Source organism: Oryctolagus cuniculus, chromosome 15, assembly GCF_051225735.1.
Source record: "Oryctolagus cuniculus isolate XC-2025 breed Fujian yellow rabbit chromosome 15, ASM5122573v1, whole genome shotgun sequence".
NCBI lineage: Eukaryota > Metazoa > Chordata > Mammalia > Lagomorpha > Leporidae > Oryctolagus > Oryctolagus cuniculus.
The window spans coordinates 79372402-79389576 of NC_142881.1; the positions used below are offsets into that span (position 1 = coordinate 79372402).

Below are 17175 nucleotides of genomic sequence, written 5' to 3' on the forward strand. Positions count from 1 at the left end.
GACCTGAAATATCTTGGCCAGAAATCAAGGGAAAGCTTGAAGGATACGGGGACCGGTTTGAAGAGGCAGAGCTGGTACCATTTGAACATTAGCAAGGATCCTGACTGCAGTGGATTAAGAGATCAAGTATGCTTAAGTTTATGGGGGTTGTAGTGACACCGAAAGAAGGAAAAACCAGTTAATGTTGAAAGTGGCTAACCAGATCAGTGACTGACAGCTGGTAGAGGGGAAATCAAGCGTTAACTCCTCTCTCTCAATCGAATTGTGCCACGTACTCAAGTAGTAGATGAGGGAAACCATCTCATTGTAGAGGTGTTCTATGTCATGAAGAAGCAGAAATGATAGAGTTAAGATACTCCATTTTATGCTACTCCATCTGCTGCTGCTTTCCCAGGCCCATTAGCAGGGAGCTGGGTAGGAAGTAGAGCAGCTGCAGCTCAAACTAGTGCTCTGATAATGGAATGCCAGTGTCGCAGGCAGCAGCTTAGCTCACCGTGCCACAGCACCAGCCCCTTCGTAATAGGATTCTAGAGCTGATTCAGTCCTCAGCTGTCCCTGTTCCCTGGCTTTACTGAGTGTGTGAGGCCTGGAGGAGTGACGTGGATCCCCCAGAACCCAGTTCTCTTCATCCACCCAGTGGATTGCTTCCTGACCTGTGCCCCTCACCCTTCCCTCCATCTGTACAGTTGAAGTTCTTGCAGCAAGTGAGGTCTGGAAGTTGGGTAGCAGTTTGGAGGGTTCATAGCAGCTTTGCCCTTACGTTGCAGTGTTTATTTCAGAAAAGGCAGTGGTGGTGAGGGATTGGATACCATACTCGCTCATGCATCATACAGAGGCCTCCCACTTTCTCTTTTAAAGATATTTTCTGGGCTCCTGTTTGTTTCTGTTATACTCACTCAGAAGTGAATTTCCTTGCCGAATATTCAGTGTCAGAAAAGGAAGATCATCAGGCTGACAGGCGTGGGAGCCCAGGTGTGCCTGTCTCACTGTGTGCATGTGTGTGATTTTTTTTCTCTCTCCAAGAGTTCATCTCATCAGTATAGCTGAATTTAAAGCCATGCACACAGCATGTCTTGAACCACTTAGTTAACATTTATAATGAAAGACATACACATGTAGGTGTCTGGATGGGCCCCTTTATTCCCTTGAGAGCAGCCCACCCGGAATGGCCTAGGCGATTTTAGCTGAGTGAGAGGGAGGAAAGAATTCCTACAGCAGTTTCAGTTCTGTTCTGCTTCCAGCCTAAAAGGTTCACTCCTGCATCTGACAGGATCTGTCATTTGAGGCCACTGGACTCTAATGCAAGAACCCAGTTCTGTTTCCATAAGCTAAGTACTGCCCTCCGGTAACCTTCAGTTCCTGGCAGCATGGTCTGGATTCTAACCAATGACCTTGAGATAAAGGGCTCCAGATAAGCACACTGGGTCCCATGCTCTCAGAGTTCCCTGACTTAAGCAATTAACGTCCACAGCAAGATGCTTAGTGGCTCCTTTCCCCAGAGAGGTGCAAATCAAGGACGTTTGCAGAAAGCCAGTCACAGTTTTAAACCAAGGAGTTAAAGAGAAGAACCTCGATTTGTGAGTGTTTACGGTAGAAACCATCTCGGCCCGTCCCTGCAGGCTCCCATCTTGTACCTTTCTAACAGGTTAAGACTAGGTTCAAGCCTGTGCATTCTGGTTTGCCTTTCACTAGCACAAGGGATAGTGACCGAGCCACCTCCATGTGGCCTGCAATATTTGGGACAGTAATTCTGTTCTTTGTAGGTTATTAATGTGTGTTAATTATATGAATAAAGTTTTTCAGATTAAACACATCTGCTGCAGTTACTGTGTTTAGAAACTATTCCTTGTTGAAAAACTGTTAATCAGCTTTCTAGAAATCACTTATTTACAGACTCCTTATTTGAATACAGGACAGAATCTAGACAGTATGCTCCATGGCACTGGGGTGAAATCAGAGTCCGACCAGAAGAAGTCAGAAAATGGAGCCACCTTAGCGCCAGAGGACACGCTGCCTTTTTTGAAGTGCTATTGCTCAGGACACTGCCCTGATGACGCTGTCAATAACACATGCATGTGAGTATTCTGCACAGCCCTTCTTAGAGTTGGATGAATACAGTGGTGTCTGGTGCTATTGGAAGAATTGCTAAAATTGTATTCCAAAGAGCCAAAAAGTTTCTTAATTTGCATATAGGAACATTATTCCTCTAAGTGGTAGATGGTTCCTAGATAAAGAAGAATACTATTGTGAGCCAGGTGTTGGGCACAGTAATTAAGATGCCACTTTGGGTGCCCACATTTCATATCATGGAGCCTGAGTTCAAGTTCCTGCTCCACTTCCAATTCTAGCTTCCTGCTAGAATTTTTGTTATTTACTTGAAAGGCAATAAAACAGACATTGCCCATCCCCTGGTTTATTCCCCAAATTATTGTAGTAGATGAGGTTGGGCAAGGCCAAAGCTGGAAGCAAGGAACTCAGTCCAGCTCTCTCATATAGGGGCCAGGGACGTACAGACTGGAGCCGTCATGCACTGCCTCTCCGGCTGCACATTAGCAGGAAGCTGGAATCAGAATCAGGAGCAGAACTGGGGTTTGAACCCAGCCACTGCAGTAGAGAGTGTGGGTGTCCCTTGTAGCCAATGTGCACCCCTGTGAACCCAGCCACTGCAGTAGAGAGTGTGGGTGTCCCTTGCAGCCAATGTGCACCCCTGTGTTGTGTTTTTGTGTGTGGATCCCCAATCCAAATCTGACTTGTTTAGCTATTTTAATTTTCCTTCCTACCTAATTGTATATTCATTACTCATACATTCATATAGTGCTTGCCTGATAAGATGGCCTATTTGTTAATGGCCTGGTTCCCCTCACTGCCCCCAAGTAAAGCTCAAGCATCAGTTTTACCAGAATTTTAGCTTCATATTTTCTCCTAACAGAAAATGAAGATTTCTGCAAAATTCTTTTAAGTGGAGGCAGCATACTACTGACATGAATAATGAAATAGTAACAGAAAACTTAAAAAAAAAAAAGAAGTTTCTTCCATACTCATTAAAGACTAGATGGATATATTGGGGGAAAACCAGGGTACTATAAATGTGTTTATATAAGTTTCTTGAAAATTCAGCAGCCTCAAAAGTTCTCCCTGTTTTCTATGACATTCAGTTAAAAAAAAAAAAAAAAAAGGACCTATCAAGATCTCCATCATTCTGTTCTTTCCAAATAGACTTTTCTTCAAGATTGCGTCTGTTTGTAGGTCTCACAGCAAAATGTATTTTTATCTATTCTCATGTATAGTATGTGAATCCTGAAAACGTTATGGATAAGTGGATTTAAAATTTATCTTACTCATCTTTTTGAAACAATAGAGCTATTTACTTTGTTAAACTTTACAGGTACGCTTTCTGGAATCACATGATCATGTTAGCAAGGAGCTGTCTGTCTGTTGACTGATGGAAGTCCTTTTCCCCTGAACATAGGGTTCTCACTGGCCTTCCCATCTCAGTTCAGGGATTACCACTCTCATGTGTTCACAGCCTGCTTCACTTTGGCATATGTCTTGTGTGAGTGCAGTTCTAAGTCAGAAAACAAACTCCCCAGGGGCTGTCAGTGCCTGTTCACATTCACACTGACATTTCATGGGAAGCTAATGATGGGTGTTCCCTTTCAGAACTAATGGACATTGCTTTGCCATCATAGAAGAAGATGACCAGGGAGAAACCACACTGGCGTCAGGGTGTATGAAATATGAAGGGTCTGACTTTCAGTGCAAGGTAAGATCTAGTTTGGGACCCATGAGATAAAGGAGGGAGGGACCCCAGGAAAAGCATAGAGGTGCACCTGCTCTGCACACCGCCAGGAGTTCTGTGAGCAAACGACTGCAGGAATCTCATTCTTCCATCAGCTAGTACGACTGTGGTAATTGAAGTGCCAGATTATTTTACTTTCAGGAAAGTTTAAAACCATCTTAGTTTGTCATGATTGTAAAAATGGATATTGCCACTTTTGTTTATAGATTATAAAACTTGCTGAAAAGGCTTTAAGATGATAAGCAGTAACCTTTGTTTCATCCTGAGATGATTTAGTAATGTTAACTCCTAGGAGCAAGCTTTTTTTTTTTTTTTTTTTTTTTTTTAAGATTTATTTTTTAATTTATTTGAAAGGTAGAGTGACCGAGGCAGAGAGAGAGAGAGAGAGAGAGAGAGAGAGAGAGAGAGATCTTCCATCCACTAGTTCACTCCCTATATGATTACAATAACCAAGGCTGGGCCAGGCCAAAAATAGGACCCTGAACTCCTATCCAGGTCTCCCATGTGAATGGCAGGGGCCCAAGTGTCTGGGCCATCTTCTGCTGTTTTCCCAGGTCCATTAGCAGAGAGCTGGATTGGAAGAGGAGCAGCTGGGACTCAAACCTGCACTCTGACTTGGGTTGCCAGCTTTGCAAGTGGCAGTGCAACCTGCTGCACCACGATGTTGGCCTGGGAGTAGGCCTTTAACCTAGAGGTTAGAATGCCTGCATCCCACACCAGAGTAGCAGGGTTAGATCTCTGGCACCAGCTCTTGCTTTTAGCTTCCTTGCAGTGTGGACTGTGGGAGACAGTGGTGATGGCTCAAACAGTTGGGTCCTCGCCCAGTCTGGGAGACCTGGATTGAGTTCCTGGCTCCCGGCTTTGGCCCCAGGCCAGCTCTGGCTGTGGCAGGCATTTGGGGAGTGAACCCATGGGTAGGAACTCTCTCTGCCTTTCAAATGAATAAATAAAATTCAAAAAAGAAAGAAAGAAATGTTAAGTCCTTGTAAGGAGGTAGCATGGATTTACTTTCAGAGCTGGGGCAATGGAATGGTAATAAAGTTTATTAACACCCTGACAGCTCTTGGTTACAAATCCAGAATCTTCAAAATTCTGTGTAGTAGTTTTGCCCCAGAAAAGCCCTTACATGCTTTTCAGAGCAGTTCAAGAAGCAGCTATTTGTAGACAGGTTACGTCTGCTGCGTTAGAAACTCCCAGGACTGGGAGAGTCCTTAGAGGGTCTGTTTCTGCCCTTTGCTGTGCTTGGCATCCCCACTCGACAGGTGACTCGGGGGGCCATGAAGGAGAAAGCTGACCTTTCTTTGAGGAGGCGGCCCCTTCTACATGCAGGAGGCTTTTCTCATCCCGTTCTCCTCCCGCATCCTCTCAGCTCCATGCTCAGTTCCCCATGGCCCAGCTTCTTCCTAAGCCACCACACGCTCTGTTGAGAGGGCCTGACAGTTGGCAGGCAGGCAGTTGGTGACCTGTTTCCCTTTCTGTAAGCACTGTCAGTCTCAGGGTGGAAGCCGGGCAGTCACGCTGTCCTTACCTCCCTGAGCTGCTGTCAGCCCAGACTCCGAGTCTCACTCAAGCTGATGAGCCAAGTGTCTCCCGCTCCAGTGGTGGTAGTGCTGGCGTGAATACATATAACCAAGTGTGGATGCCAGGAATGTCTGTGTTCTTTATTTTCATCTTGTTTGAAAGGCAGAGAAACGGAGAGATCCGCTGGTCACTTCTCTAATGTCTGCAACAACCAGAGCTGGGTCAGGCCAAAGCCAGGAGCTGGAAACAGCCTTAGTCTCTCCCTTGAGTGGCAGGGACCTGAGTACCTGTGCTGTCACCCACTCCTGACTGAGCAGGAGCAGGGGTTGGGTGGGGGTCATCGAGGGCATGTGGGGAGTGAGCTGGTGGACGGGAGCTCTGTCTCTGCCTCTCAAATAAAATAAGTGAAAACAATTTAAAAATAAAATTGTGGTGGAAAATTCTTGTGTTGGCCCACAAGTATGTGAGGGACACGTTGTTTTACAGAGGTTACACAGGCACTTGGCTCACTGTCTCCATATTTTGGTAAGTGTCCCTCCTGCTCAGGAGCCCCCAGCCTGAGGGGAATGGCTCTGGGTCTTGCCCTAAGCCGCCCCTGTGCTCCCCTGTCCTGTCGGTGTGGATCAGAGGGGTGCAGATGGCTGTCCCCACGCCGTGCGTTCCCACCAGCCCAGCTTGCTCGGTCTCTTCCTGTGGGGTGCGTTACTGCTCAGAGGCCTCACTGCCACTCCTTGTAATTTGGTTTTGTTCCAGCCTCCTATACTGTCTCCCACCCAAGCTCTTGAAATAAGGTGACTTAAGTCAGCCTTTCCTACTTCATACATACCAAGTGAATTTTCCCCCCGCCGTGAGAATTTTTATTTCCCACATTAGTTTGGAAATAAAAGCTGACTTGGGTAGAAGATGGCAGTGGGCAGTGCAGGAAAGGGAGAGATTGGGTTATGCCACTCTGTGACTGAGGCAGGCTTGGCTTTGCCCACTCCCCTGAGAGGTGAGCTGAGGCTGGTGGCACTTGTCCTTGGGGAGACCTTACTGGGCCTCTGGGGGTCCCCAGCTGTTTTTGGCTTAGTCTGGAAGCTCCTCAGGTGCCCACGTCAAGCTCAGCAGAAGCAGTAACTGAATGTTTGTTATTTGCGTTCACTGTGCAGGGCATTCAGTGCATCTTCCTCATCTTGCCCATTACTCTAAGGCAGATCATTTCTTTGTCCTGTGTTTTTCAGCAGAGCAAAGGCGGAGAGAGGAAAGATGGTTGCTCAGCTGGGGTTTAAACCGATTCCAGAGCCCTCGCTTTTTGCATAGTAGTGGACCGCCTTCAGTCCCTTGGCAAAGTCTGCCTTCTTCCCTTGAAGAGTACTCTGGTTCCCAGAGTCCTGAGGTCATGCCTGTCTCTGATCTTCCTGGGCTGTGGTGCAGCTGAGTTAGGAGAGAGGGACTCACATGGAACCCAGAGCACCGTCAGCTCCCTTCACATACCTGGGGTCCCAGCCCCCGCTTAGAGCTTCTGGTCTACCATCTTCATGCCTGTCATCACGTTGGTGGGGAACGGTTCTGTCCCCTGCTCCCTCTCTGCTGCCAGCCTTACGCCTGTTGCTTGGTGCTCTCTCCCCCAGCACTGCCAGATAAGCTGTTTCTGGAGTTTTCTTTGCCCTCTGTCTTCTGCAGGACTCCGCTCACACCAGCCTCCCTGGGTGTTGCTGGATGTTTGGCGCTTCTTTTCCTCACCTTTAGTTATGTGCTCTTCCTGTGAGTTTCCTCTGGATCTGAAATTATGTCAGAATCCTTAATATAATTCTTTCTCATCACAAATCACTTTAAAGTAAAAAATGTAAAACAAAAAATTCATTTAAAATATAGAATTCCTTATATTTGGAAATTTCCAAATTCTCTCAGCCATGTTCCCAGATAGAATCTTGAGTCGTGGACCTCATGTTCACTTTTTAAAAGTAATACCTGATTATTCTGAGTCTTCTGAAAATCTTTTCTTTTTTAAGATTTATTTTTATTTACTTGAAAGGCAGAGTTACAGAGAGGCAGGGGCAGGGGCAGAGAGAGAGAGAGAAAGCTCAATCTTCTATCCGCTACTGATGCCATAAACAGGAGTGCCATTTTGTAAAGTCAACAACAGGAGTCACTGTGCACTTACTCCTCATGTAGGATCTCTGTCCTTAATGTGCTGTACATTGAGATTTAATGCTATAACGAGTACTCAAACAGTATTTTTCACTTTGTGTTTCTATGTGGGTGCAAACTGTTGAAATCTTTACTTAATGTATACTAAACTGATCTTCTGTATATATGGAAAATTGAAAATGAATCTTGATATGAATGGAAGGGGAGAGAGAGCGGGAAAGGGGAGGGTTGCAGGTGGGAGGGAAGTCATGGGGGGGGGGGGGAGCCAATGTAGTCCATAAGCTGTACTTTGGAAATCTATATTCATTAAATAAAAGTTAAAAAAAAATCTTCTATCCGCTGGTTCACTCCCCAAATGGCTGCAACAGTCGGAGCTGGGCTAACTGAAGCCAGGAGCCAGGACCTTCCTCTGGGTCTCCCACTGGGGTGCAGGGGGCCAAGGACTTGGGCCATCTTCTACTGCTTTCTCAGGCCATAGCAGAGAGCTGGATTGGAAGTGGAGCAGCTGGGACTCGAACTGGCACTCATATGGGATACTGGCACTGCAGGTGGTAGCTTTATGTCTTCTGACAATCTGATATGTTAGGATAGCATGGATAATTCTGCTTATCTTCTTGCTACTTTTGCAATGACAAACTACCTTTCTCTCAGTATTTTGGTCCAGGATGGTACTTCTTCCAGGCAGTGTTGAAATCTTAGTATTCAACATGTCAGATCCTGTGTTGTGGATCACAAACATGCTACACTAGACGTGCCTGTGACTCCAGTCTCTGTCTCTGCTGGTCTTCTGACCGGCACATCATGGGTCTGGCTGGGGTCCCTGGCTCTCAGCAGTGTTGTTTCTCTGCTGCAGTTGGTTGGTGGGAGTGTAGCTGTTCTTTGTGGAGACTGCAGCGCCCTCTGCTTGCTGGATCACCTCCCTGGACCAGTGTCTTTGCACCAGGACACCCTCTACTTTTCCCTCTGATCCCAAGTCTCATCCCAGCGTCAGTACCCTGTGAAATCATACTTACCCTGCTGGGTTGATTGTGATCAATTTTAATTTCTCCTGTGTTTTTAAGGAAAAGATCTCATGATTTTAGAGTAAATACATTTTTACTAAAAAGAAAAAAAAATAACTCTGAGTTATAACAGAGTAAGATATGCCTAAGTTTATGAGCAAGAGGAAACACTTATTCCAGCTTAACCATCCACATATGTTCTTAAGGAAAACCAATTTAGGGTGGGTGTTGTGGCTCGTGGATTGAGCCACTGCTTGGGATGTTTGCATCTCATGTCTGAGTGCCAGTTCAAGTCCTGACACCTCTGCTTCTGATCCAACTTTATGCTGCTGCATCCTGGGGGCAGTGCATGATGACTGAAGTGCTTGGCTCCGTGCCCATGTACATCTGGACTCCTGAATTCAGCTTGACCCAGCCCTGGCTGTTGGTGCCATTTGGAGAGAGAACCAGTGGATAGGATACACACACACACACACATACACATTTTCTCCTAACAGAAAATGAAGATTTCTGCAAAATTTTTTAAGTGGAGGGAGCATACATACACACATGTGTATATATACACATATGTGTGTGTGTATATATATGGACATACACATATGTATATATCAGATGGGAGATACACGTTTGTCTCTCTCTCTATATATATGTATGTATATCCATATCCCTCTGTCTTTCAAATAGATGAAAATAAAACCATTTTACAGTCTTCACTGTTAGCACAAATTTTAATAAAATGCATAAAATAGGTATTTTTTCACTCATTGAATTAGAAATTGTATTTTCATGAATACTGAAAAACTCATTATACATCTAACAAGCCATTTCTAATTTGCCATTACGCTTCCCTTAGGATTCACCTAAAGCCCAGCTGCGCCGGACCATAGAGTGCTGCCGCACCCACCTGTGTAACCAGTATTTGCAGCCGACACTGCCCCCTGCTGTTGTAGGTAGGTTAACCCAGAACTGGCTGCACACTGCCTGGAGTTGACGCACAAGTTCCGTCTCCTTCCTAGCAAGACAGGATAGGAAGGTAACATGTTTCCTTCCGTTGTCAGGTCCTTTCTTCGATGGCAGCGTCCGGTGGCTGGTTGTGCTTGTGTCCATGGCCGTCTGCATCGTTGCTATGATCATCTTCTCCAGCTGCTTTTGTTACAAGTAAGAATGCTTTTCCTTTGATGCACAATATATTGTTAAGTACTGGCTACGACAGTAGTTTTTAAAGGCAGTGGGCAGAAACAGCTGACTACAGCGTGCAGCTCTGAAGCCATGAACTTGTGCTGTCTGGGCAGGTCCTTGAATCTAGGCAGATTATCTTTTCCTCACAGGGAAAAGAGGGCTTCAGTGCCAACTAAGTGAACGCAAGTTTGTACTTCTTGTATGTTCATGGATACTTAGAATTTTCTTACTCACAGACCAGTGAGCTTTCTCACTTATAAAAATAGCTCAGTTTGTACAGCCTGTTCCAAGAAATCAACCATATTCTTATTCTTTATTAATTTGGGTGCAGAACTTTTGCACTTGGCTGTGATTTCAGAAGACAGCTGCACACAAAAAAAATTACGACAGCCCCTACCAGTAGACATCTTGATAAGGCATTGCTATGTTAGCAGAGTGCAGAGCTATCAGTGTGACAAGGTTGGGAAACCCGTAAGTAGTCCAGAGCACACTCAGAAATTTAGCATATGATAGAGGTGACATTTTGGATCACAGAGGAAAAGGTGGATTATTCAGTAAATGGATTTGAGAGTAGGCAGCTCTGTGGAAAAAATGAAGCTGGATCAGTTGCCTACACTGAAAGAGATTTTAGCCAGATCAGAACTGTATATATGAAACAAAAAACAGTTAAAGTACTGAGGGAAAAAAAAAAACATGGCAGAATATTTTAAAAAATAATTTTAGGGTTTAGAAGACCTTTCAGAGTCTAACAAAAGTTAGAAGTGAAATAAACCCCTCCCCACCAAAAACAACAACTCACTAAAATAAAAAAAAAAAAACCTGATTGTGTCAGCTACACAAGAATAAAACCCTACTATATGGCAAAAGCCACTACCAACCGGAAGAGAGACTCTAAGTGAAAAATGTTGAGAGCTCGCATAACAAAGAGCTGATCTCTCAAATATAAAGAGCTTCTATACATCAAAGAAGAAAAAAATAAAAGCAATTCAGTGGGAAAATAGGCCTCCCAAAGTAAGGACATGATTTATATAAAAGGAATACATGTAACTTTCGAATGAAAATTAAAAGGGTACCTACAAATATTCATAATATTAAGAAATATGCGTTAGTTTTCACCTGTGATGCTGGCAAGGTTTCACGTTTGACAAGTGGTTCTTGAGGTTATGTTCCTGTCACTGAAATAACAGTTTAGAGTTTTTAACTTCTTTGTGCAACTGGTACAAGGGGAACAGGAGATAAAGTAACAATAACATTTTCAAGCCCATGAAGCAGGTAGATGAATAGTGAGTGACTTTGCCCACTGAGATGTGTAGAAGTGGAGAAAGCCAAGAAGCAGCCTGTGTGTGCCTTCACTGTCTGGAGGCTCAGGGACCAGCAGCGGGGGTTGGCTCTGGGAGCCAGGTGGGTGGTAGCTATAATACCGAGAGGACTGCTGGTGGGTCTGGTGTTAATGAGTCCTCCGGAACTCAGTGGCTTCAATGCACAGCCATCTTCTTGTTTGTGGGCACCAGGGATTCCGGAGTGCTTGTGTAGTGCTCAGGGGATGCCGTGAGCTCCCTGTCAGACTGCAGCTGAGCCCCTCCTCTGGAAGCTGGCCTTGGCTGGCAGTGGGGGTTGGCTTCCGAGGCTGACAAGTTGCAGGCTGGCTGTTGGCAGGGCTGCTTGGATGTCCTCACAGCAGGAATCCCGGCCTCCCCGAAGCCTGGGACATCTCAGAAACTGCAGTGCTGTTTAACATCTAAGTTGGAGGGGTGTACATTTGGTGGGTGACTAAGATGGCGCTTGGGACCCACTTGGGACACCTGCTTCCCATTCCAGCATCCTGCTAATGAGCACCCTGGGAGGCAGCAGGGGATGGCTCCAGTACTGGCTTCTGCCAGCCACGTCGGGAGACCGGGACTGAGTTTCAAGTTTCTGGTTTTGGCCCAGCCCATCCACAGCTGAATCGTGGTATTTGGGGAGTGGACCAACCGATGGAAGATGTTGTTCTGTACTTCTCTGTCTCTCTTTCAAATAAAAATAACGTTTAGACTTGGCAATGGCACCATCACTTCTGCAGCCTTGCTATGTGGGGGAGGGGACCAGAGGGCTTGAACACCAGGAGGTGGGGTTGCTGGCTCCCACAGATGGCAGGCTCTCGCTGCCTCCTAACCAGAGGCTGGAAGAGTGTTCTTAGAAGGAACGGAAGATGCAGGATTTCACCTTGGGAATCCTGTTGTTGAGGAAGTAGAAGACCCTTTCTCAGGCCGGCGCCGCGGCTCACTAGGCTAATCCTCCGCCTAGTGGCGCCGGCACACCGGGTTCTAGTCCCAGTTGGGGCGCCGGATTCTGTCCCGGTTGCCCCTCTTCCAGGCCAGCTCTCTGCTGTGGCCAGGGAGTGCAGTGGAGGATGGCCCAGGTGCTTGGGCCCTGCACCCCATGGGAGACCAGGAAAAGCACCTGGCTCCTGGCTCCTGCCATCAGATCAGCGCGGTGCGCCGGCCGCGGCGGCCATTGGAGGGTGAACCAACGGCAAAGGAAGACCTTTCTCTCTGTCTCTCTCTCTCACTGTCCACTCTGCCTGTCAAAAAATAAATAAATAATAATAATAATAATAAAAAGAAGACCCTTTCTCCCCAATGCCCATTTGAGTCTCCAAAGTAGATTCACAAAAGACTGATCAATGGGAAAAAATAAACGGAGGCCACATATATGAGGATACTTCTGGAAGTGTGTGGGAAAATGATTGAAAGATAAATTTTGGTGCAAAACATTTTAAAATAATATATGTGAGGAGTCCTCATAATGTACAGTATAAAAAAACCCTGCATTTTGAGGATTTTTTGGGTACCAAAATAAACCTTCAGTTTCATCTTTTTGGGAAACTGCAGAATCCTAGTAGAGTACTTCCACGCAGTGGAGAACTAGGCAGGTGCAGCTCATGTAGAGCTGAACAGAGGGGGTGGGGCTTTGGGCTTTTGGAGGTGGAGGGGGGCGGCTCAGGGGCTGGGAGGCTGAGGGAGGAGGTACACAGTAAGCAAGGAGGTCCCTTATGCACCTGGTTGCAGCCCCCTGGGGTCATTTCCATCTGGACCAGGTGTCTGCCCCCTGCTCTCTTTTTCCTGTGAGATCTCCCTCAGACGGCAGCCGGTCAGAGCCATCCCCGCGCCCTCAGAGTAATGACATGTTTCCTAGTGGCGTACTTTAGGGTGCACAGAGGTGAAAACAGGAGGAGAGGTGAGGTTGTGCACGTTGGTGATGGGCCTCCTAGAACTCTGTCAGCTGTGTGCCCTCCTGAGGACTCCTGAGGAGTGAAACCTGCCAGGCCCAGAGGAGAGGCCTGAGAAGACCGCCATGAGGGCCCAGGACAGTGGCCCAGGCAGATTGACGGACAGTGGCACTGTAATTAGCTGTCGGCTGCCAGTCAGAGCGTGAGGCACAGAGGGGCCCGAGCTCAGGGTAGTGGGGAGCAGATGAGGTGAGCCCGAAGACTGCCCACCCCACTGCCTGCGGAGTCTGCCCGCGGGACACGGGAGCAGAGTACTGGGAAGGGGAGTCTCGCAGAGAACGCTTCCCGCCAGGTACCCTGCTGGTACCAATGAGCCCGGGCCTGCTCGGAAACCGCTCAAAGCTGGAGAAAGAACCCTTGAAGTGATTGCAGAAAGTCGTGTTTGGTGCTCACACAAGGCTGGTTTCCACCAGCTTGAGACTCGAAACCCTCATAATTCGTAGGGTTTGGTTTTGGTACTCAGAAGGACCTTGCTTTGGTGGTAGGGAATGATTAGCCTTAGACTAACCGTGGCTCTGGTCCCATCTTAAAAGCAGGACCCACAAGGATCATGGTGTTTTCATGTAACTGTATCCTAGGACACAGAAACATTTATAGGAATATAAAACTGTCCAGCTATGACCAAGGTGCAGTTCCCAACATCTGCCATCCAGTGAGCACCAGAATTCCCTGTAAGGAAGGAAAAAATTAGGCAGCCAAAACCACCACCCCAGAACTTCAACAGATCTTAGAATTGTAGGCGATAGCATTACAATAGGGGCTGTAATTCTGCTTTATGTGTTCACAAAGTCAGAGACAGAAGGTATTTATAAAAGGCCCCAGCGAAGGCATACCCGTAGACCTTGCCTGACTGTGCTCATGGCCAGACAAGGGGGACAGTGTGTGCCAGAGCAAATGCGGAGTTCGTGCCAGCACTAGCCAGCTAAATCCGTGGCTGGATAAATTGCCACACTCCAACATTACTTAAAAAAGCAAGAAGACCCCAGTGAAACTTAAGGAAGTAAAACATACAGTACCTGAGATGAAAAATATTTTTTGAATTATTTAGTTATTTGAAAGGAAGAGGGAACGACAGAGAGAGAGAATCTTCTACCCTCTGGTTCACACCCCAGCTTGGCTGGGCCAGCCTGAAGCCAGAAGCCAGGAGCTTCATCCAGGTCTTCCACTTGGGTACAGGGTCCTGAGTACTTGAGCCACCTTCCACTACTTTCCTAAGCATATTAAAAGGAAGCTGGATCAGAAGTGGAGCAGCCAGGATGTAAACTGGTGTCCATATGGGATGTGGCATTGTAGATGGTACCTTTACTCATTGGGTGACAGTGCCAGCCCCCTGAGAGGAAATTTTATACTGGATGAGATTAGTGGCAGATTAGACCCTAGCAAGAAAGATGGATGAATGTCAAGATAGTAATAAAAACTGTACCAAATAAAGCACAGAAAAAAGAATTTATAAAATGAACAGAGCACCACTGAGCTGGGGGACATCTTCCAGTGGCCTAAAGTATGTGTACTGGAGTCCCCCTGACAAGCCTCTGCCTGTGGCACCAGCGTCCCATATGGGCATTGGTTCTCTTTCCAGCTGCTCCACTTCCAATCCAGCTCTCTGCGGTGGCCTGGGAAAGCAGTAGAAGGTGGCCCAAGTCCTTGAACCCGGGCACTCACGTGGGAGACTCAGGAGAAGCTCCTGGCTCCTGGCTTTGATCGGTGCAGCTCCTGCCACTGTGGCCATTTGGGCAGTGAACCAGTGGACGGAGGACCTTTCTCTCTTTCTCTCCTTCTCTCTCTCTGTAACTCTACCTCTCAAATAATAAAATAAAATCTTAAAAAAAAAAAGAAAGAAAGAATGACCAAAGTATTTAGTATTTCCAGATTGACTGGAAACTAGCAACCCACATGTCAGAACTGCCCAGAAGACCTTAAGTAGAAGAAACCAGGAAGAGCACAGCACACATGGTAACCATCCTGCCCAAGGCCAGATCCGCAGGCCCGCTCTTCTCGAAGCTGACGTACACACACTCTTGACGACAGGACCAATCCGGGTCCTCTGCAGCACCGCCCCTCCAAGCGTCCCCTCTCCGTCCTGGGCATGGCATCCTTCCTCTGCCACTGTTGCCAGTTCCTTGTACCTTCCTCTGGCCTAGAATTTCTCATGCTCTTCTGTAGCTCCTCCAACCCTTAAAACTGGCTGGATCTAGTCATGCACCCCCAGTAACACTACCCTCACCTTCGGTTTTTCACATTTGCAAGTACGCGTTTGTTGATTGTAGTTGTTCACCTGACACCTGCCTTTCCCATTGGACACAGCGAGGTTGTTGGTCCATTACTCCTGATGATGAACTGGCCAGCCACTTGATGGCTGCTTTCCTCTTGTGTTACTAAGGGTGGACTTGGCAGACGGCCAATACTCAGTAACCTCTGTTAAGGCCTCCCAGCGAACCAGTGTCACAGATAACTTACCAGATCAAAACCATCTTCTGGCTGACATTCGGCCTGGCAGTTAAGACGCCAGGTTGGGACTTCTGCATCCCACGTGGAAGTGCCATTGGTTCAAGTGTGGGCTGTTCCTTATTCCAGCCTGCTGCTGATGTGCACCCTGGGAGACAGGGGTGAGAGCTCAAGCAGTTAGATCCCGCCACCACGTGAGGGCCCTGAGCCCAGGCCCCCAGCTTTGCCCGGGAGCAGCCCCAACCATTGCAGGCTGGGTCTCCCACATGGGTGATGGGGCCCAAGCACTTGGGCCATCTGTTGCTGCTTTCCCAGGCGCCTTGGCAGGAAACTGGATCTGAAATGGAGCAGCCGGGACTCACTGGTGCTTTGATACTAGCTTCAGGGGTCCCATGAGTGTACTGCAGCCTGCAGCTGTGTTGGGAGGATGGAGAATGGCAGTGTTTCTGCTTTGGGAAGGCACAGGGCTTGAAGGAAGCAATAAGTTAGATCCTCTTCTTCCACAGTGTGAGGTCAGTTGTTAAAGCCTGAAACTAGAAAACAGAAGAAGTTTTGTTATGTAGAGGTAACAAGCACACATTCAGTAAGCTTCAGAATGTTGAAGTTCTGGGTGAGAGGAGAAGACACAGGACTTCTGCTTTGTTGCTGAGCCAGAGAACTCTGGCATGTACCAATAGGTGAATGTAGAACTTTGATCAATTAAATGCTAAATTTGTAAATGTAAATATAAAAAAATGTAAGATCTGATAAAATTAAGAACCAGCTCCTGGAAGTGTGTCACACACGGGCGTGGATGAAGGCATAGGGAAAATGGGCACTCTGGTGTGACGGTGAAGATGAGGATTGTCACTGGTCCAGCCTGGATGGAGGCCAGTAGAGCATTCTTCCAAATTCTAAATGTAGCTCCCACTTCTAGTAATTACACTACAGATGTACCAGAGAATGCTCCCACTTTGGACTCGTATGCAGTCAGGGTGGAACCAGTCTGAATGTTCCTCCACATCTGGAACGTGAACATCAGGGAGTGGGCACTAGCATGTGTGTGTGTTGGGATGCACAGATGAGCGCCAGAAGCTCACCTGAGAAACAGAGCTACTTTGATTTCAATGGCAGTGAACTTGATGGCTTAGAGATGGGGATGGCAGGAAGATTTCACCCTGTGCCCTTGTGTGCCTTTTGAATTTAAAGTACTTCTGATGATTACCCATATTAAAAGCAAACTGTAAAAATGATTAAATAGACTGGGCAGTCCATGTGGAAGTTGAATGTGATTTGATTTGTTCACTGGTTTCCATTGTTATTAACTCCAAATGTATGACAGGGCTAACTGAAAAAAATGGGGAATTTAGAACCTTGAGGTTCTAAATGGTTCCTATGCTAGGGTTGGAAAGGTCGTCTTAAGACACAAAGGCGTGTAGCAAAAAGGGAACAGATGGATTGACTGTGTACCTGGAAACAGGTGACACCGTAAGTGCAGAGACATGGCTGTCACAGACTGAAAGGTGTTTGTAAGGCACAGTTGTCAAAGGTTTAGCATCCTGATGATACAGAGAACTCCCATGAATCAGCGAGAAGGATGGGCCAGCATTGTGGCACAGTGGGTTAAGCTGCTGCCTATGGCTCCGGCTTCCCATATAAGCACTGGTTTGAGCCCTGGATGCTCCATTTCTGATTCAGCTCCTTGTTAATGTGCTTTGGAAAGCAGTGGAGAATGGGTCGAGTGCTTGGTCCCCTGCCACCTACATGGGAAACCTGGATGGAGTTGCAGGCTCCTGGCTTCCGCCTAGCCCAGCTGCAGCCATTGTGGCCATTTGGGAAGTGAACCAATAGAT

General features: G+C 46.9%; 1 protein-coding gene and 1 non-coding gene across 5 annotated transcripts in view; both read left to right on the forward strand.

Annotated features, from left to right (window-relative positions):
- BMPR1A (bone morphogenetic protein receptor type 1A) overlaps positions 1 to 17175 on the forward strand; it is a 136926-nt gene that overhangs the window by 106714 nt on the left and 13037 nt on the right. For all 4 annotated transcript variants that reach the window (XM_070057996.2, XM_051823147.3, XM_089313603.1 and 1 more), the window contains 4 exons: positions 1913 to 2075; positions 3661 to 3763; positions 9305 to 9401; positions 9510 to 9609. In XM_070057996.2, coding sequence (XP_069914097.1) covers positions 1913 to 2075; positions 3661 to 3763; positions 9305 to 9401; positions 9510 to 9609 — 463 coding nt within the window. The remainder of the gene's footprint in view (positions 1 to 1912; positions 2076 to 3660; positions 3764 to 9304; positions 9402 to 9509; positions 9610 to 17175) is intronic.
- On the forward strand, positions 13724 to 13860 carry LOC127484280 (small nucleolar RNA SNORA58). The gene has a single exon (XR_007911161.1). It is a non-coding gene; the product is annotated as a small nucleolar RNA SNORA58 (small nucleolar RNA).